This window comes from Schistocerca serialis, chromosome 10 (assembly GCF_023864345.2).
Source record: "Schistocerca serialis cubense isolate TAMUIC-IGC-003099 chromosome 10, iqSchSeri2.2, whole genome shotgun sequence".
NCBI lineage: Eukaryota > Metazoa > Arthropoda > Insecta > Orthoptera > Acrididae > Schistocerca > Schistocerca serialis.
The window spans coordinates 202,174,473-202,196,542 of NC_064647.1; the positions used below are offsets into that span (position 1 = coordinate 202,174,473).

General features: G+C 39.0%; 1 protein-coding gene across 1 annotated transcript in view; it reads left to right on the top strand.

Annotated features, from left to right (window-relative positions):
* Positions 1-22,070, top strand: part of LOC126424687 (mucin-17) — a 166,358-nt gene that overhangs the window by 42,533 nt on the left and 101,755 nt on the right. The window contains exons 6-7 of the mRNA XM_050087414.1: positions 281-2,996; positions 7,162-7,463. Coding sequence (XP_049943371.1) covers positions 281-2,996; positions 7,162-7,463 — 3,018 coding nt within the window. The remainder of the gene's footprint in view (positions 1-280; positions 2,997-7,161; positions 7,464-22,070) is intronic.

Consider the following 22,070-nt stretch of genomic DNA (forward strand, 5'->3'; position numbering starts at 1 on the left):
TGGTGCTGTTGATATTCCTTTGCCCTACCAGCTTTCTTTGCTAATTGTGTATTTTAGAGTTACAAAAATTGTTGCTGAAGTTGCATTTTGGTGCAAATTTTTGTGCTAACCTTTGCAGTTTTATTTGAACTCTGCTCTTGTTATAATACTTTATTGGTAACTTTACGTATATATCATTGGCTTAATGCTACAGATACACACTTTTACATAACAGGGGATTAAAAGCCTTTTGCAATATTTAACCAGTCAGTGCTAATTCGTTTATCTTCCCACATTTCAGAAACTGGAGAACGGAACTACAGTGAAGAAGACAGAGGAGGCTGCTGATAGCAAACAGGTGCCGAAGACAGTTGTCAAAGTAAAAACAGACCTTCCAGACAGCGTGTTGGAAACCAAAAGTGAAAAACTCGTAAATGGTGATTTATCACCGGGGAAACCGCTTATAGACCAGTTGAAGAATAAGCTATCGAAGCTTTCGAAGGAGAGCAAAGCTGACATTAAAGAACTAACAGATGACACTGGCTCCAAATACAATCTTAAAAACTTGGTTAATGATGTGGAAGATCAGAGTCATGTTAGTCTGAAAAGTTCTAAAGAGTCTGATCACCTGTGCCTTAAGGATGTATGCAAACAGAGCAAGCTGCATGCCGACTCGTGTAAAGTAAAACTGGAGGACTCGCTAGATACCGGGAAATTGCTAGTGAAAAAAGTTAATGCTACTGCCAAAGAGTTGTGTGACTGCAAGTTGCCTTGCAGTAAAGAAGCCAAATACGCTACTGATGAAAGTTCCTTAAAATTGGAGAAGAAAGAGACTGTGTTTTGTAATAAAGTTACTGATACCAAAGATGACAGCGAGAGAAGCTGTGCAAATTCAGCGGCTGAGGCTGGTGCTGCAACCAAAGATGTGGAAGCTGTAGTAGTAAAAGAAAAGGAAGATGTAGTAATGAAAGAAGTGGAGGAAATTGTAATGAAAGAAGCTGATGTGCCTTTAGTGAGTGATGTTAGAGAAGACTGTGTAAATATGGATGTGGTATGTGATAACTCCCAAAAGATGGAGGTTGAAAGAATGGATGTGCTGTGTGATCACTCCCCAAAGATGGAGGTGAAAGAGACTGAAAAGAGTAATTGTGAAAATTCTCCTGTGAATAATAATGTTATAGACTCACTTATTAAGACTGCAAGTAGTGAGAGTGTGTGTGACAGCGTAGGAGTGTCGTCTTGTGCTAATGATACCAAAGATTCTTCCAGTACTGAACTTCCTCCAGTCACGAACATGGCATGTACTGAACTCCCACCAATCTCCAATGCTGATTCTGCCAATAATGCTCAGACAACACAGTCAACTAATGATAAAGGTGAGACAGTACAAAGTGAAACTGTTGTGGAAATAGTGGAGAAGAAGAGTATTGACACTAATGAAGGTGCAGCTTTGAAAACTCCAGAAGTAAAACAGAATCTCACATCAGAAAGGATAAGTTCGAGCCCTGCCAAATGTAATTTCGATAGTGCAGTCGCACCGACCGCAACTAAATGTGATGTCGGGGCAAGTGGCCCTGTTTTGAAGGAGTCTAATTCGGAATCGGCGTGTGACAGGACTGAAAGTGACAGTGCGGAAAATGTTAGAACAGTGCCAAAAGAAAGCAAAGTCTCCAGTGTGCCACCTGCTATACCAGTCAGTAGCGCTGTTGTGAGGATAGTAGATGATGCGATGACCAAAGGAACCATCCTACTGGCTACTACTGGGGAAAATGCTAAAACTGTCTCAACAGAAAACAAAATCTCCTGTGTGCTACCTGCTGTACCAGTCAGTAGTACTGTTGTGAGGGCAGTAGATGATGTGACTGCGAAAGGAACTTCCCTACCAGCTAGTACTGTCCTTGTGAGACATGCTAATAGTTTTGTGAAATTTACTCAGCATTCCAGGTTTCAAAATCGAGCGGTAGTTAAGCGTATTAATCGGCGGCGCAGTTTGGATCCTTGTAATAAGCAGAGGCTGCTGTACAAGGACAGGTTGGGACAAATGAGACTGCACAGGAAGCGAAGCCTCAGTGAAGGGGCGAGGTTGCGACTGCTTCAGAAGGTGCAAAAATCACCGGCGGTCAATTCGACCAGTAGAAAAATTACTGGTGTCTGGGCCGAATCTGGCGACAAGGCTGCTCACGGCAGTGCGAGCAGAGTACAGGGAGACTTCCCTGTTGCAAACATGTGTATAACTAACTACCTGATAGCAGAAAGTGATGTGCCTGTTCCTAGTAAAAAAGAGCCTGTACAAGCAGCTCAGATCGTAGAGCATCCCACACCGACATCCGGTGCGGAAGCTTTACCTGCAGAAGTGGAAGAAGAATTTGATCGGGTGAGAGCTACCACTACTGCAGATTTGGCAGCTAGTGAGTCGTCGGGCAGTAAAGAAAGTGGAGACGAGGCCTCAATTGCCAGCAGAGATGAAGCTGTCGTTCCGGGGCCAGGAAGTGACCCACCTGAAGTTATCGAAGAATCGATGGATACCTTTGCGAATACAGTTACAAGTGATATGGTTGGTGTGGAAGCTTGTGGGGACATAACAGACAGTATCACAGACACAGAAAACTCGCTCACATCAGTAGAGGGACAGGTCTCAGATTTGACTCCATCTGAAGTTGAAATTAATAATGCCTTTTCCTTTGGTAAATGTGAGCAGCAAGATGCTAGCTGTGCGGAAAGTGCCTCGGACACTGTAGGGGAGGTAGGAATGGATGTGGTCGAGGAAAAGAGTATTCCAGAAAGTGAATCTGTGGAACCTGCGACACTCATGAGTGCAGCGGTTGTGGAAGACAACATTGCAGAAGATGTGTCCATGGAGCTTCCTGCGGAAAGTACATTGCAAGATGAGGCAATAAAGACGGATGATCTGTTTATGGACATAGAGGCCCTGTCATCATGTCGAACTGGTGAGCTGGCTTCTTTTGGTTCCGTAACTTGCAACGCAGCACCGACCACGGAACCTGGAACGGAGCAAGGTAAAATGTGTTCTACAGTCATAAAAACAATTCTCAGAACTGTTGTAAAGTCAGTTATTTTGCTGGTATTAGATAGGTTTCTGGTATTCAGCAACCTTTTTTTTTATATAATTGAATGTTTCACATAACAGTTGATTCTGATGTTATAGCACATGTCAGTCATGTATGTCTACTACTGCACTTTCGTGCCACTGTTAGTGCATGTTTGAACAATTTGCAAGAAGAGTTCTCATACAATACTGATATGTATGTATAAACATTTATGCTGATTTTTAAGTAAAGGTAACAGGCAAAGCGAAAACGTTATTCTTCAAAAAATGTCAGTTGACTGAACCCAGTATAATGTTTTATTTGCTCGTGAGAGACGGTAATGATTGACTAAACAGGTTGCAAATGAGAATTCAATCCCTATTCACTTGTTTGAAAACATGACTTCAACATTAAGATAAAACAATCGAGACAATTAATCAAATATTAAATGCTGGACAAACAAAATGTATCGTAATAAGGTGACTATAGTGCTTATCGTGAGAAGTAATTGCAGTGGCATGACCCATCTTGGAGATAATACCATCAGACTTCACTAAATTGTAGGACAGTGAAAGCTTGGTAATTTGACAAAATCATGATTGCAATCTTTTATTTATGTATTAGTTGCAGTTTTTATGCATGATCTGCACCTTGAAAGATACTTCTTATTTCACAGTTATTTCTATTATTAAAATCCATACTTCATTAAAAATGTTAAGATAGGTCATTGTGATAGTGTGAACAAAAGCCTCTAGATTGCAGGCTGATCAAAAGAGTGAACAAAACCCAAGAATTCCTGAACTGAGATGTAAACTGTTCAAACAGTTAAGAGTCGTGGTGTTCAAAAACAGCCCTAAGTACTAGCATTGGGTTGGAAGTGGCCTTGTTTTTGTGGTTGGCTAATTCTAGAACCAGCCCCATGTCTGCCTTCTGACCTTAATTGTTCTTCAGCAGTGCTCTCATTGTTGCAATTTTGCTATGAAATTATCCCCTTGTCGACATCTTTGCTTGCTGGCCACAATATTAGAAGATGTTAAACAACATTATTTTCATAGTGTGAAGTGTCAAATGGCAATACAGTGATGTGGTAACAAAAACTTTACATCTGGTGGTATTTCTGTTACACGTGACCAGTTATTAAATCGAATACATCATTCTGACAAAATTAATTACTGTGTGAAAGCATACCTTTTTAAGGGTAATATTAAAAAATAAGACAATTTTAACGGCTATATTTTACTTGGTGTGCCAACAATCAGCTTACTGATCCTACCATAATTGGGTAAAGAAATCAAAATCTCATTATGCACGTACCATTAGTATTTATTTATTTTTTGTAAACTGGTTTTATAGCAAAAAACTCACATGTGATCCTTCGAAAAGTGTAAGCAACACTAGACTTGGAGTTAGTTCCTCCAGTGCTAGGTAGCATACTAGGCAAAAGTTTTCAGCTTCTGTCCAGTTCATATCCTTCCATTGAAGATCTTTGCAATAGTTTTTCAGGTTTTACAAGGCCTTAATCTATTCCTGAATCCATCCATTGGTTTCCACAACAGTGCCGATTTGGGGATTCTTCAATCTGGAACAATGCTTCAACTGTCAGCCTTCTTCCAGCAATGATCTCATACAATAGAATGTCCTCCTGGTGTCATTTTGAGATGCTGCATTTTGTGTCTCTCTACCTTTCTGTTCAACCCCCATCCCCCACCTCTCTCTCTCTCTCTCTCTCTCTCTCTCTCTCTCTCTCTCTCTCTCGCTCGCTCAGCTCTACAACTGCTTTTGTCTCAGTGGTCTATTTTGGTATATTTTCATTTAGCTATTTGAAGCTCTTCTTCATCTTTGCTTGTTCACAGTGTTGCTTTACCATCTTTCTTTCTGCTATTAGATGTCCAGTTCTGTCTTGAATCCTTTGCTCTATCTTCATTGCCCTTCGTCATCCAATTGTTTTTTCAGCACATGATCTCACAGAGTTCTTGAATTTAAAACATTCCATTTTGATGTCAGATCTTGAAATGCCCGGAATCAATTTTTAAGGCAGATTACAAATGAATTTTCTACTTTCATGTCTTTTGGCTTTGCTGCATTAAAAGTGTCACTTCAGTTTATGAACCTCCAGCATGATGCAGGAGAAACGGATCAGAAATTTATTTTGCAGAAACTACTATTTGTGGCACTGTCGAAGTTGCAATAAGAAATATCCTTCATTTGCGATGATTAGTTTCGGACACAAAGTTTGATAATGAATGTTGCCAAAAACTTAAGTCTCGACAAATAAAAGATATTACTCATTGCAAACTAACAACAGAATTACATACACCCAGCATTGCTGTGATTTGAACTTCAGTTTAAAGTCTGCTCAGGCCAAGAAATGGTCTGACTCCACATCTGCCGCATGGTAGATTCATTTATCTCACAAAGATGACGTCAATTTAGTATTTATATAAATATAATCAAATTCATTTAAAGTGTCTCCATCAGGTGAAGCCAGGTTATCTTATGTATCATTTTATGTTCTATACAGAACCTCAGAAGGGTATAGATTAATCTGAAACATTAACCGTTATCATAAATGCATTGTACTGTTGCAAAGGGTCCAACATATTGAATGCTTTTACGAACATTGCTAAGTAATGGTTTCATATCACTCATAAGAAGTGTAACATCATGACTGGTTGTTTCATCAAATAAATCGTGCAGCTGCTCGTAAAAAGCATCCTTGTCCTCATCATTTGCATCTTCCATTGGTAGATAGACTTACACAGTAATTGATCATACAGTGTAGGCTTTCACAACCATTATGGTCTTCACTTAAAACTTGAGGGCTGATAGGCCGTGGTCGATAAATAAAATTCTCCCCTGACATTTCGTCTCTGACTGTGGGAGACATCCTCCGAGGTAAAGCGGAAAAATGGCATGAATAGCATCCTTCTAAAATAGCAAGTGATGATTCAACATAATACCAATATATGAAAAATCACTTATGGCCAGTGACAAACTTAAGAAGTAAGCACATTAAATGACCATACTTGAACACCAGATGACACTCTGTATTGTGGCAGACCACACAAACAAACAATTACTTTTGAATTTGTTTATTTGATACAATGCATGATGGCATAACATGGAAGTACAACGAGAAGTGATACAGTCTGTAGCATAACAACATGTCCAAACTTCGAGGTTGCTCGATAGCTAACAGTTAATGATATGGTGTGGGCTGATTTCTGGAGGCTCACGTCAGCCTAGATGGTGACAATCATAGATGTCATTGGAATTGACAGCACTAGTTTTGAGTCAGCACAGCTAGTTGGTGTCGTAGATAGAGCTGTAGGCCGATGGTGGAGTGTCTGGTGTCGGTCCTCACATCCACGGCTAGCGAGCATTAGTTCAGGGCATGAAATAATGTCTGTGGCATGCCAGCGCCACAAGTTGCTTGTGTGGCCGGCGTGGAGTGACAGGCAGTGATAAGTGTAGTTTACCACACTATGGAATTATTGTTTGGCATTTTTCAAGGGCACTTCTTCGTTACTCTCCTTGTAGGATCAAGCTGTACCCCTCTTGTTTTGCATTGAAAATGAAGTTCTGATGCTTTCAAAAGTCTGCATCTTAAATACTTGTAGTAGCTGCATATTGGATTGGATTTTTTTTTTAATTTTTAGGAGTTAAAAATGCAGCTCCTTTCATCACACTGTGGAAAAGCCTCAAGAGTTCCTAATTCCTTAGAGCAAACACACACACACACACACACACACACACACACACACACAAACACACAGGAATAAAAATACCATAAACTTGCTTTCTGTCAGAATAAGTCAGTAGAGAGAACTGAATGAGCTTGAACTAGGCATGATTGATTGTAGGAGCAAATAACTTCACACATCCTCTGATAGATTTTATAACAGTTAATGTCCCACAGTTACAATACGAAAATTTTGGGGAAGCAATAAACTCAGTTATCACTCATCCAACACAGCACATGTTCTGCAAAATATAGTTTCTCGAAGGAAGAAGTAGTATCTTCCAATATAAATAAATGATTAATCAAAATGTATACTGTTGTGTACAAAGTAACTGTAAAAGCTTACTAGAATTTCTTATTCCTAAAGCCATCTCGTGGATCTTTTATCAGCAGAACAGCAGCTCTCCTCAGATGTGAAGTGCGTCTTGGAAGAAATTCTGGACCGCATTGCTAAAAAGGAATCTGGAGGAATTACTAATGATGAAGACTCGGCAGCTACCATCAGTGAGGACACACCCGGTGTCACGCCCGAAGTATCTGACCCGGTGAAGCTCCCTGAGGCGACGCCAGAGGAGCAGGCAGAAAAAGTGTCCATCCTGTGGGCACTGGGCCTGACGATGCGCCACGCCGTGCCCCCGCCACCCCCAGTGCCCAAGTCGGCACCTTACACTGGCACGCTCAAGACTGTCATCAAAGTGAGTACTGATTGTAGGCATTGTGCCTCGTGAAGTTTATTTTTGATCATCCTTATAAATTACATTTTCAGTGAGTGTTGTTGATTGTATCTGCGTATTTATGTACTGTGACATTGTCCTTTGCTTATCTGTTAATCACCTTGTGCTTCACTTCTCATGGCTTTGCTTTTTTCTTTGTGTATGCACCATGTTTATGGTGCATGTAAAAATGTGACAGTGGAATTGTGTGGCAATTTCTGAACGATTTAATTTTATTAAGTAGTGTACATATGAGTGAAATCAAGCAACAGTATAGTTTCAGTAACAAGAAGAACAGCGGGGGAAATAGGCAACCACTCATGCAGCTGCATTTTACATAACCGTAACAGACAGCTAAAACCATAATAAACAGCATTATTAGCTTTTGCGTGAAGTGTGTGATGAAAATATAACTCAATGAGGAACAGTAAATTTACTGAGTGATGGCACATTTCCACTAGGGCTGTATTTATGAAGATCTTTTCTAAGTCGAACAACTACTGTTCACTTAAAGAGCCGTTGTTGTGTATCTGCTCAAAACAGCGTGCCATACATATAAAAATGGCTGTGAATTCACACAATGTGTTACTGTTGGCAATGATCAATTGTACTGTTCATGATGCTTTGTGCACTAAAAAAAGCTTCATAGTATAGTCATTGATCTTTTATATACAGATGAAGGTTTTTGCAAAACATTAGTACAATAAAATTTTTGCGTGCCCTTAGCCAAAAATTTGTAGTGTGCTCTGATCATTTCATATGGCATACATCCTCTGGAAGGCATTAGCAGAAATCGGGAGGTGGGCACATGCTTTCCAAAATGTCATGGACGTACAGCAAATAGCCCTTGAAAATTTTATTGCAGTAGATTCTTCATTGCCCATCAGGCTAACTATGTTGTCCATCTATTTTTGTACATATTATATTAATTTAAATGTACAATTATCTCTTATTTTTATAGCCTTGGGTATAAAGCTAGGAAGCCACAAAAATGTTTTATGCTGAAACTCAGTATTTTGTTTGTTTGCATCAGAATACTATATTCATCCATAGATCACATCTATAAACGGATATCCTCGTAAAATATCAGTGCTCCAGAAAAGAAGAAAAAGGCTACCAACAAGTATCTGTCCTGATATCTTGTTACTTTGCAGGTACTCCATCCATAGCAGCACAGTGAATTAATACTTAGTTTGGACAATTTTTTGACAGTAGAATCCGCACCTTCTGAAGGGGTGCTGTGTGTGTCACCTAAAAAGTAATAAAATGTCTATTTACTATTGTAAAGAAGAGTTGTTACTTTGATTGAATAACACAGTCTAAATCAAAACTTCATTTATTTTCGATGAAGCTTTTCAGCTTGTATAGACCACCTTCAGATCTAAAAACTCTTTACAGCAACTGTTGCATTGGGGGAGGGGGGGGGGGGGGCTGACGGCACACATTTGAAGTTAGACACAAGTTTTGTGTGGCTTTCACTTCATTATCAGTGTGTCACCATGTAGCTTCAAGTCCCCTCCACCTTCTTCAATGTTCATGGTCACCTTCTTCTAGTTTTCTTGATGATGTGAACCTGCCTCTCTTCCTGGCCACGTAGACATCATTTCCTTCCGCAGAAAGTTGAGACCCGTAAGATCTTTCGTAAGCCAGAACAACATAAACCAAGTGACTTTCGTAACATCGTGTATGAGAATGTATTGAAAAGACATTTAAGACCTGAACATATCAGTTGCCTTTTTTGCTGTCGACACTGTAGACTGTGTCTTGTTCTGCTTGCCAAAACAGCGCCAAGCCATGACGCTGAAGCACAGCAGGTGGAGATGCTTGATCACCATCATGCTTTGTCAGTGCCCAGTGCCCACGCTTCTTTCATCATCTTTTCACGTATTTCAGCAAAAGCACATACAGTGGGATGGTCTCGCTTTACTAACTACCTAAAAATAAGTCTTCAACTCACACGAACATCTTTTGTTGGCCTAAGAGAATAATAGTGGAACACACTATCTGGAAGAATCTCATGTTACACAAAAACTTTGCCCCCTCCTGGTATCTGGATACAGGCTTCTTACTGACTAAAGAATTTCTGGAAATGATTGTTACTCAAAAACTGCAAATTTAATGTAGTTGAACATGACAGGAAATAATGTGGCTTATGCAATTACTATATATGTTTATTTTTTTCTGGTTGTTACACAGTTCATGGGAAATTATGTAGATTCATTGGTGTGACTGCAGTTTCAAGGTGGAAGTGATCCTTTATGGAATAGTGATGAAGTAAAGCCATCAATCTTTTCTCTGTGGCTTCCTCATACTGCTCTTATTGAGTTGCAGGAAGGACTGATCCGAAACACTCACATACTGATTCCCAGCATTTCACAAAATGGCAGCAGTACATGTGCCCATCAACATTCCACAATTCCCTTGAGGATGTCCCCTCCCCTTGCTTCACAGCGGAATCACAACAGTGCTCTTCTGGTTCTGTGAATGAAGGAGATCTATCATGACTTGCTCATTCTACATTTAGTATTACCCATCAGAGCTGTTTTAATAGATGTTGTAGATACATCCATGTAGATATGTACAGTTATACTTATTCTAAGACCCCAAATTAATCAATCACTAAAAGAAAATGCCATTCTATGCACTAGAAGAGAGGGGTAAACATAGTAAAATTTCAAGGTTGTAAAGATATTCCTCCACAAATTTGGGCTTTCACAACTCTTTGGGGCATGTAATACAGTACAGTATGCGGTCATAGAACCAAGAGTTATGCATCCCTGTTGGCATACTGCACAATAATTTGTCAAGCTAGAGAGACGAGGACCACCTTAGTTCAGTCATAATCTATTAAGCCAGTTATGCTGGCCAATTTAAGGGCAATTTTGGGAGACATCCCATGTTCATCTTGTCGTATATTGGCGCTGGGCTACAGTTTAGTTAACGAACCCAAAAAATGTTCTTTCAGAACACATTGATTTTCAACTTCAGCTGTGCCAGTCAGCATTAAAGTGGTGCAGGACTGAGGACGCAATTAAACGTAAAATAAAACGAGAGAAAGTTCGGGATGGAATAACAGCTCAGTGCCTCCTCTGTGGCGAGAAACATAAAATAAAAGTATAGAAAGTGTAAAAGTAATACAGTAACAATTAATGTGCTCTGATATGAAATTCTGTAAGAAGCAGTTTTTAGGTGGCATTAAGTTGAGTAAGACTATTTTCAAATGTGTATTCCCTGTTTCTCCATTTTGAGATATCCAACAATTCTGAATTGTCATTACTTTTCTCCTATTTCAGATTTTTAATTTTCAGTTTCAACCCAACATTAAGGGAGTGTTTGAACATTTTCAAATTTTATTTAATAACTTTTTGCATACCTGGATTTAATCATATGAGGTTGTAATTTCTGATGGTTTGTTTCAAAAAGATCCCATGCATATTCATTCTAATAACACAAAAAGATGTACTTTGTATGTAGGCTGCTATAGAAATACTTACTGTTTTGAGTATCACATGTGCTCTACCTTAAATATACCAATTGGATAACTGACAATCACTTGGAGATACAAACAGCTTTGCATACTTCTTGTCTGGTTTACTTTTTAGACCAAAGCTCAGTTTCAAACTAGCCGGATCAGTTATGTCAAAACTGGCAATTTTTTAAATCTTGCACCCTGTACCAAAAATTTTGTTGGTTATCCATTGTTGTATGTAGATCTGAAGGGCCTATACTGGCTGGAATTGGCCATCAAAGATAAATAAAATTGTGATCTAGACTGCGCTATTCAGACAATTAGACTATATCAATCACTGAAGTATCTACATTACAGCGTAATGCCATCGTCTAGTTGCTACCTTGTAAGCAAATAAAGATAGAGGAAAATTTGGACTCAAATGTTGCAGCAAATCTACATCCAGAACAGTGTAAGTCTCTATGATGTGTCATACAAGGTGGGATAAAAAAATACCGTGAATGGTGTTGTTAGAAACAGAATAATAAGCTTACATGGAATTTGATTGAATCTCCTTCAAAGTACTGTCCTTGGCGTGCAATACAATTATCCCAACATTGGATCTATGACTGAAAATATTTCTGGAAGGCTTCTGTTGGAAGGACATTCAGCTGCTCTGTCCTGACCCTCTCAGTGTCAGGAATGGCATCCAAACATTTTCCTTTAAGTGTGGTTTTAGTTTTTGGGAAGAACCAGAAGTCACATGGTGTTAAATCTGTTGAGTAAGATGTACATTGACAGACAGGAACACTTTTTCCAGCCAAAAACTTACAAATGAAAAGCAAGATGTGATACGACTTGGTATTGTGATGTAGAAGAAAGCTGTTTGCCTATTTTTCTGGTCTCTTCCTTCGTACATCGTTTCACAAACATTACAGTACGCCCTTGTAAAATTCAACCTTTACAGTTGTTCCCCTTGGAACAAACTCTTGATTCCATTAGACCCTCAGCATTGGAAAAATCAATGAGCACGACCTTGATATTCAATTTTGACTGATGGTCCTTTTTAGGCCAGTGAGATTCACTAGTTTTTCATGGGAACTCTGAATTTTCGTATCAGGATTGAATCCACAGGCCCGAGTTTCATCTCCAGTTGTGATTTTGGACATGAAGCCTGGATCTGAATGGAGATGATCGTTCACATTCATGCACAGTGGCATAAGATTTCTCCTTCTGTTCATCACTCAAAAGTCTGGAAACAAATTTTGCACGCACTTATCTCATTTGCAAATTATTGGTTAAAATGCTTTTCACAGCCTTGTATGAGCAATTTTTACCAATTTTCTTCTGTTTTTTGAGGTCAATGAAGTCCCTAATATTGCTCATCCTCTACAAACTCATTTCCACTTTTAAATTCCTCATACTACTTGTTAATAGTATTTAGAATTACAGCATTATCACTAGACTGGATTATGTGCATCATAAAAACCTTAAAATATGCATGAAAAATACTTTAAAATGCATGAAAAGTGTTGAAATATGCTAGATCAAATAATTAAAAAATATGGTAGTTGCTGCGTGCATTATATCTGAAAGTTGAACCTTTACTTATCAATTACGAGGATGAGCACCAGCCATACAAAAAATCGGTACATTTAGAACACTGATATTTTCTGAATACTTTCTGATAGAGGTTAGGAAGGGGGTCTTTCTGGGATTATTGTCTAAAAAGTTGGAAAGTGGGGATACATACCGTGTTTCAAGAATTGTTCCTTCTTTGCTATTGTTGTCAGTAACAAGCCGATGTGATGCGAGTGAGCCGCAGTCTATATGTACAGGACCAAATTTGAGAAATATCGCACGCACAGGGGCACGCTCAAAAACTGCATAATATTTTATTTAAAAAACAACATACAATCATGAATGAGATTTTCACTCTGCAGCGGAGTGTGCACTGATATGAAACTTCCTGCCAGATTAAAACTGTGTGCCGGACCAACCTTGGGACCTTTGCCTTACGCGGGCAAATGCTTTACCAACTGAGCTACCCAAGCCCCCTCCTCACAGCTTCACTTCTGCCAGTACCTCATCTCCTACCTTCCAAACTTTACAGAAGCTCTCCTGTGAAGGCAAAGGTCCCGAGTTCAAGTCTCAGTCCGGCACGCAGTTTTAATCTGCCAGGAAGCTTCAACATACAATCATGAATTTTTTTGAACAGTGTAAACTTTTAATTAATGCTATTGGACCAAAGCATCATTTATAATTTATTTTACATTTTTCTGCTATTGTAAACATAAACGACCAAGTACAGTACCAAATGTTCAGTAGTAAGATTGTGTCTTCCATCACTCAACACATTTTTATAAACAGAAAAGCACTATTCTACATCAACTGAGGTAACTGGGCAGTATTTGAATTTGGGTGTTATGTTGGCACTTATTGTTTCTGGTAAAAGTTCACCCGTCCCATTAATTATCAATTTGGCACAAGGGTTCAGAGCTTGGGTTATTGTTTAAAATGATTTCAAGCTTTTCTTTAAGTTTTCTTGGGAATACCTCTGCCAGTAAGGAATTCACTAGAATAATTTTATTCATTAACTGAATAGATTAATTCAATGCCAAACATGGAGTTTCAAGCTTGTTAACACTTGCAGGTATGTGGGAAAAATGAGTGCTAATCACAGCAATGTCTTTTTTAATACCGGAATCATTAAAAGCTTCCTTGCACTGGTAAACTGCCAAAGCCTCTGCACTATCGAAGTCGTTTACTCTCCCTCTAATGGCCTCGAAATGTTCATTGTAAAACAACACATCTTTGACCCACATACCCCGAGTTACCACTGGTTCGGAGGGTAAAGGCACATTCGATAGTTTTTCTTTGTAAGTCCTGATGTGAGCAGGAGCCTTTAGAAACACTTTCTTTGTGGACGAAGTCATTTTATTTACATTCACAAAAGTGGAATGTACTTCTTCAGCAAGGAGATGTACTCCATGAACAAAGCACGTCACATAAATCAAAATGGGATAAAATACTCGGAGGGCTCTTCCTGCTTTGATCATATAGGCAGCAGCATCTGAAAGAAACACAAACACCCTTTCATCTGCAGAAAATTCTGGATATATTTTTCTAATACCCTCATTCACAAATCTGGCAATTGTAGAATGATTTACTTTTTCAAGTTCTTTGCAGACTGCTGAATAGGTAGGAGGAGGCTGTTCTTTAAAAGCACCAACAATTAAATTTGCAGTGTAATGGCCACAAGTGTCTGGAGTATCACCAACAGAAATCGAGATAGTGCTGTCCTTGAGTTCATTGCACATTTCTTCCAGAACATTTACATAAATCGTCGGTATGTAATTTTCGCAGTATTGGTTCATCTGATGTATTTTAGCAATATTTGCACAGGAAGCCTTTGAGGATAGGGTTTGTAAGTTTCTGAAGAGGAATATTGCTTGCAATGAATGCTTCACAGAGATCCATGTTTAAATTGACTTTTTGGTTACCTTTGGACAAATCCCTGCTACTGCAACTTGCTCTTGTCTGTTGTTGTCGTGGTCCTTTCTTCTACATTCCTGCTATATGAAGACTTGTCTTGACATTTTGGACTATTTGAACTTTTTTTGCATGAAACGTTTTTCTCGCAAAATCGACAATGTAAAACAATTCTGTCATATGTAAATGTTCCAGGATGATCAGCTATCCACGAAATGACATTTCTTTTTTCGGGTGGCATTGCACACAACACGTTAACACACTAAATGTCATAAACACGTTCAACTCTGTACATGTAAATTGAAAGCTAAACTGAAACAATGGATGTGCGACTGAAAGCTTGCATAGTTTAATTTAATTGTTGCTGCCGCATATGGTGTGACAGCAGAGGGGATTAACTGGGGGCAAGGGTGCAGGTGCATTGGCTCTGTCTGCCAATTCCTATTCCTCTTCTGTAATAATTTCGCTAGGAAGTGGCCTCTCGGTTAGCGATTGCACGCAGTTCTAGGTTGTCGTCAAACTGTGAGACACCCAAATTAGATTGAGCTAGAGACCACCCATCTAATTTTTTAAAATATTGTAAACATAGAGCAAAAATATGCATCATAACTAGTTTTTAGTTAAAATGTGTAATAACCGGTGGAAATGAACCAAATATGTAAATGCATATAATCCAGTCTTTAGTTATCACCATAGACCAATTTCTACATTTTATGAGTTTCTTTGGCACTTTTTGCAACTTGAAACAGAATTTAATGTTCAAGCATTGTTCAAAATCCATTATGCACAACAGACATGGTAAACACCAACTCACTCTGATGTCTCTGAAAGTTAAGTGACCAAGTCAGAATGTGTTCAAAGTGGATGCTGCCTGTCTCAGCGAATCAGGCTGTCGAACAAATTTCATCAAATAGTAATAGCATTAGCAGTTGCTGCTAAAAAATTCATTCACCATATATATCTGTCTCACATCGTATCCCTATCTGGAAAAAGGGAGAGGAGAGTTTTGGGGTGAGTTGGACGTTTATGGATAATGAACAAAGGGACACAAACCAGGTAGGCTGATACAGAGATAGATAACATGAAACCTTCGTCTCTTGATCTGCTGCTGCTGTGTTTTGACTGGAATTTTTTTTCTGTCTTTGTTTCTAGTTTCATTTCAGACAATTCTTTCATGTAATGTGCTTATCTCACATGTCCCATTTATGTTTCTCATATTTGTAGTATACTCTGTGTGCTCATATTTGTTAGACTGCTGCAGTCTTTGTCTGTGGGTAACTTGAAGAAGGGATTGTCAGTTATCTTGAATATTGCTCCTTCGGAGAGTACCGGAATCAAGGCAAAAAGTATATTTGGAGTGGATAACATGGAAGCACCTCACCCCGTCGAAGCAATTCACATCTGTCTACTGCCAAAATATGAGAGACCACCCAAATGTTTTCGTTAAATAGACACCGACTTAGAATTATGTATAAATCTGCTAGACACAGTAAAGCTCTTATGCTGGAATAATGTTCAAGCATTGCTACCGTTAACACAATGACAAATTGCTGCTCTATAATTTTAGTGAAGTGTGACAATCCTGCTTCGTGCTTAAAAAATCTGCTACACAGAAATGGAAAACAGACATAGTATGTAAACTGGGAAATAAATATGTTTCCCTTCCTAGGCAGCCCGTTTCTTGACCCATAGTTAGTTGCACTGTGAATCATCATCATTCTAAAATCCATATTTGTTATAAAAATGGATGTATATAAGTATGTGTCTATGGATGTTTCACATCTCCCAAACCACTGGACTGATGTCAACCAAACTTGGTGCACACATCCCTTACTGCCAGGCAATAGTCACTCTGGGGGTAAGAAACACCTACTTAACATAGGGGGATTTGAGGTCATAATCAGTGGGATGCATGAAAAACTGCCACATTTTGCGTGAAGTTTTAACGCATTTATTCTTTGCTGCAAAGACACTCCTACAGTTGTCAGCTTAGGGAAATCCCCTGCACCTCGCAGCACTTTTGAGAGCTTTCAACTATGAAGTGCAAATGACTGTAGGTAAAAACAATAGCCATCTACAGACCTACAAAGAGACGTGCCATAGAGACATTTACAAAATCGTATTGTAGACGTGAAGCAGCTGCACCCACCATACAGAAACTGTCTGGCATCATGTCACACAGAGCCTACTGCAGATATACATATAACATTTCATTTCTAATAGAAAATTGACAAAATTTGTACTCAGGCTATGGCAGACTTGTCAGCCTGTTAAGTTTATAAAGTTCCAAACTCAGCAGAGAAATCTTGCAATTTTACCTTACAGTTGTTAAGCATTTAAATTGGTTCTTCTCTGACAGTTGACTGTTTGCAGGGAAATTTAGATCTCACTATGATTGATAATGTCATTGCATTTGATTTTAATATGTATTTAGGAATATTTATGCCCATAATGTTAACAGATGAGAAACAATACACACAACTTTTTTATTTCTTTAATACTTGATGCCTGGAGGTGTTAATTTTCATTTTATTTTCACACTGTTATACAGTTTTGGCCTTGGGCAATTTTCAAATACCCTTCTAAAAGCTTTATATGAAACTACAAGGGGCATTCAATAAGTAATGCAACACATTTCTTTCCTCGGTCAATTTCGGGTGGAAAACAAATGCACGGTTTGTTGCGGGACATTGTGGAACACTCTCACTTCAGCCTCTGTAGTTTCATAAAGTTCTGATAAGTGGCATTGCTTTATGTAGCCTTCAAAATGGCTTCTGTGATGGAGGTGCATTCCAAGCAAAGTGCTGTCATTGAGTTTTATTTGCTGGCAAACCAAAGCATTGCAGGTATTCTGCAGAGACCTGTCTGTCATTATTGCAAGTGTCGTGCAAACCTGTCCGATCACACGTGTGCTGGTCAACCACACAGATCACAGTCGAATCGCTCAGTGAACTGGACGACTCTGTCGGTAGTGCTTTCACTCTCGTCCACTGGTTGGGATACTCAAAGGTTTTAGCCAACTAGGCTCCTCACCGCCTAACGGATAACCATAAAGAGCAACAACGGACCATCTTTTAGCCCAATGAAGGTTGCACTCTGCAGCAAGCAGTATTTCGCCTAATGAAGGAAGCAGTATGTGGATGATGGAGAGCAAGATGTTGCCTCCGACTTCAACCATAGAGTGGTATGGTACTATGTGGGCATACATGCCTTCCCATAAAGTGGTGAAAGGCCGTCGCATTGAACAGACATTATGTTGACAAATAGAGTTTTTTAGCCAAAAGAGTGGAGAATAGTATGGTTTATGGGAATCCTGTATAACACCGAAATGCTTCCAGAAAAAAGGTGTTGCTTTACTTGTTGAAAATCCCCTTGTATATTAGATATTCAGCACATGAGTTCTTTAAGTTAAAGTGGAAAGCAGTGAGTAAATAGAATATAAGTTACCAGAAAGGTAATAACTTACAGGATATTTTGTTAGCACTTCTGTCATTAAATATCTGCAACGACAAATACTGAAAATTTAGTGCAGGTACTGTTACAAAGAACATACACCAACTGCACACTGTGTACAGGATGCGTCCGCTGCTCCTACCAATGTTGTTTTATGAAACCCACAATATTATATCTGGCCTTCAAAAACCACACCCAAGATTTTCGTATTCTTTGCTCTCTATGTGCAAACTAGTTGTCCTGCAGGATAAAATGACTAGGATGTTTTTGTAGGAAATGTAACATAGTTAAATTTTGTGCTGGTATATTTTTTCACAGAGGCCACAGTTTTTGTGTTACTCAAGAGAAACATACAAAAGCGACCTCCAAATGCACCTCAACTACCACACTCATCCCTCACCATTCAGGATTTCTAATATGTTGTTTGTGGCATTCCCTCCTACCACTCAACAAAATATCCAGCTTCACTAATTGGTCCTGATTTTCGACCATTTTTGGTCTCTCTTGATTTGGCTGTTATGCCACCAGCATAGTCTCTTATTTCATTAACACTATTAATTGAAATGTGCCTCTGAGGATAAGGAAAGAGAGATGATTTTTGTAAACACTACACTAAAACTAATGAAATTTACAATTCAGTCCGATCTTACCCTTACGCACACAGTAGTTTTGCAGTGAGAAGACTTGAAAAATACAATGGTGTAATTGTTTATTTTGTTGTTGTTGTTGTTGTTGTTGTCGTTGTTGTCGTCGTCGTTGTGGTCTTCGGTCGTGAGACTGGTTTGATGCAGCCGTCCATGCTACTCTAGCCCATGCAAGCTTCTTCGTCCCCCAGTACTTACTGGAGCCTACATCCTTCTGAATCGGCTTAGTGTATTCATCTCTTGGTCTTCCTCTACGATTTTTACCCTCCACACTGCCCTCCAATACTAAATTGGTGATCCCTTGATGCCTCAGAACATGTCCTACCAACCGATCCCTTCTTCTAGTCAAGTTGTGCCACAAACTCCTCTTCTCCCCAATTCTATTCAATACCTGCTCATTAGTTCTGTGATCTATCCATCTAATCTTCAGCATTCTTCTGTAGCACCACATTTCGAAAGCTTCTATTCTCTTCTTGTCCAAACTTTTTATCGTCCATGTTTCATGTCCATACATGACTACACTCCATACAAATATACACATACTTTCAGAAACGACTTCCTGACACTTAAATCTATACTCGATGATAACAAATTTCTCTTCTTCAGAAACGCTTTCCTTGCCATATCCATTCTACATTTTATATCCTCTCTACTTCGACCATCATCAGTTATTTTGCTCCCCAAATAGCAAAACTCCTTTACTACTTTAAGTGTCTCATTTCCTAATCTAATTCCCTCAGCATCACCCGACTTAATTTGACTACATTCCATTATCCTTGTTTTGCTTTTGTTGATGTTCATCTTATATCCTCCTTTCAAGACACTGTCCATTCCGTTCAACTGCTCTTCCAAGTTCTTTGCTGTCTCTGACAGAATTACAATGTCATTGGCGAAACACAGAGTTTTTATTCCTTCTCCATGGATTTTAATACCTACTCCGAATTTTTCTTTTGTTTCCTGTACTGCGCTTGCTCAATATACAGATTGAATAACATTGGGGATAGGCTACAACCCTGTCTCGCTCCCTTCCCAACCACTGCTTCCCTTTCATGCCCCTCTACTCTTATAACTGCCATCTTGTTTCTGTACAAATTGTGAATAGCCTCTCGATCCCTGTATTTTACCCCTGCCACCTTCAGAATTTGAAAGAGAGTATTCTAGTCAACATTGTCAAAAGCTTTCTTTAAGTCTACAAATGCTAGAACCGTACATTTGCCTTTCCTTAATCTATTTTCCAAGATAAGTCGTAGGGTCAGTATTGCCTCATGTGTTCCAATATTTCTACGGAGTCCAAACTGATATTCCCTCTGGTCGGCTTCTACCAGTTTTTCCATTCGTCTGTAAAGAATTGGCATTAGTATTTTGCAGCTTTGGCTTATTAAACTGATAGTTCGGTAATTTTCACATCTGTCAACACCTGCTTTCTTTGGGATTGGAATTATTATATTCTTCTTGAAGTCTGATGGTATTTCGCCTGTCTCATACATCTTGCTCACCAGACGGTAGAGTTTTGTCAGGACTGGCTGTCCCAAGGCTGTCAGTAATTCTAATGGAATGTTGTCTACTCTCGGAGCCTTGTTTCGACTCACGTCTTTCAGTACTCTTCACGCAGTAACATATCTCCCATTTTATCTTCATCTATGTCCTTTTCCATTGCCATAATATTGTCCTCAAGTACATCGCCCTTGTATAGACCCTCTATATACTCCTTCCACCTTTCTGCTTTCCCTTCTTTGCTTAGAACTGGGTGTCCGTCTGAGCTCTTGATATTCATTCAAGTTGTTCTCTTTTCTCCAAAGGTCTCTTTAATTTTCCTGTAGGCAGTATCTATCTTACCCCTAGTGAGATAAGCCTCTACATCCTTACATTTGTACATTTAGCCATCCCTGCTTAGCCATTTTGCGCTTCCTGCCGATCTCATTTTTGAGACGTTTGTATTCCTTTTTGCCTGCTTCATTTACTGCATTTTTATATTTTCTCCTTTCATCAATTAAATTCAGTATTTCTTCTGTTACCTAAGGATTTCTACAAGCCCTCATCTTTTCACCTACTTGATCCTCTGCTGCCTTAACTACTTCATCCCTCAAAGCTACCCATTCTTCTTCTACTGTATTTCTTTCCCCCATTCCTGTCAATTGTTCCCTTATGTTTTCCCTGAAGCTCTCTGCTACCTCTGGTTCTTTTGGTTTATCCAGGTCCCATCTCCTTAAATTCCCACCTTTTTGCAGTTTCTTCAGTTTTAATCTACAGTTCATAACCAATAGATTGCGGTCAGAGTCCACATCTACCCCTGGAAATGAATTACAATTTAAAACCTGGTTCCTAAATCTCTGTCTTACCATTATATAATCTGTCTGATACCTTCCAGTATCTCCAGAATTCTTCCATGTATACAACCTTCTTTTATGATTCTTGAACAAAGTGTTAGCTATGGTTAAGTTATGCTCTGTGCAAAATTCTACCAGGCAGCTTCCTCTGTCATTTCTTACCCCCAATCCATATTCACCTGTTACATTTCCTTCTCTCCCGTTTCCTACTATCGAATTCCAATCACCATTGTTTATTTTATGCTGCTAGAATTCACAAAATTGGTAGATGAAATAAACATGACTGTCGGTTTTACAATTTGTAAGTGCTCGACTGAGTGGGTGGCATAATAAGGCCAGTCAGTGAAGACAAAAAAGTCATTGTAGGATGTAATTTACGCATTCGCAAATGTTTGTACAATGTTAGGAGGGAATGCCGTGAACTACATACTGAGTGTGGGGGTGGAGGTGGGTCTGAAGGTCACTTTTGTAAGTTTTCCTTGAGTAAGTTGAAAACTACAGCCTGTAGTGAAAATGTATTCTTGTTCATTTTTTTCTCTAGGATTAATAGTTTGCATATAGTGAGAATGTGAAAATCACTTGTATGGTTTTTGAAGGCCAGATGTAATCGTGTGGGTTGCACAAAACAACCACAGTAGAGACAGCTGAATCACCCAGTATTTACAAAGATGAGATGTGTGTCTAATACATATGTTCAATATGTTTCCAGTGAACATGCATATGGGGTTTGATGGAGTGAATAACTTAAATGACATTTCAGCTATACCAGTATATAATCTACAGGTTACAATAAAATATCATATTATTTTACAGCTACTTATTACTTTTGCAACAATACAGAAATAAAATAAAAATCATTAGCTGCAGACATGGAGCAGTCATTCAAAAATTTGTAGCAACTGTTGATCCAGTATCTGAGAAAATCATCAAAACATGCATAAAATATGATACTGACATTTTATTGGACAGATGTTTAAGACAGGCCGGCACCTTTCTAAAAAAACTGGACCTGTCTGTTTTGAGTCAGAGCAGAAAAATAAAACTGGTATGGACAATGACAATGACGACAACAACAATGACAAGGACACTGACAATGATAAGTTTTGTGGACTGGCAAGACAGCCAATCCACTGTGACGGGTAGCCGAAAGGCACGCGTTAAAGCTCACGCAGACAACAACAATGACAACAAAAATGACAAGGACACTGACAATGATAAGTTTTGT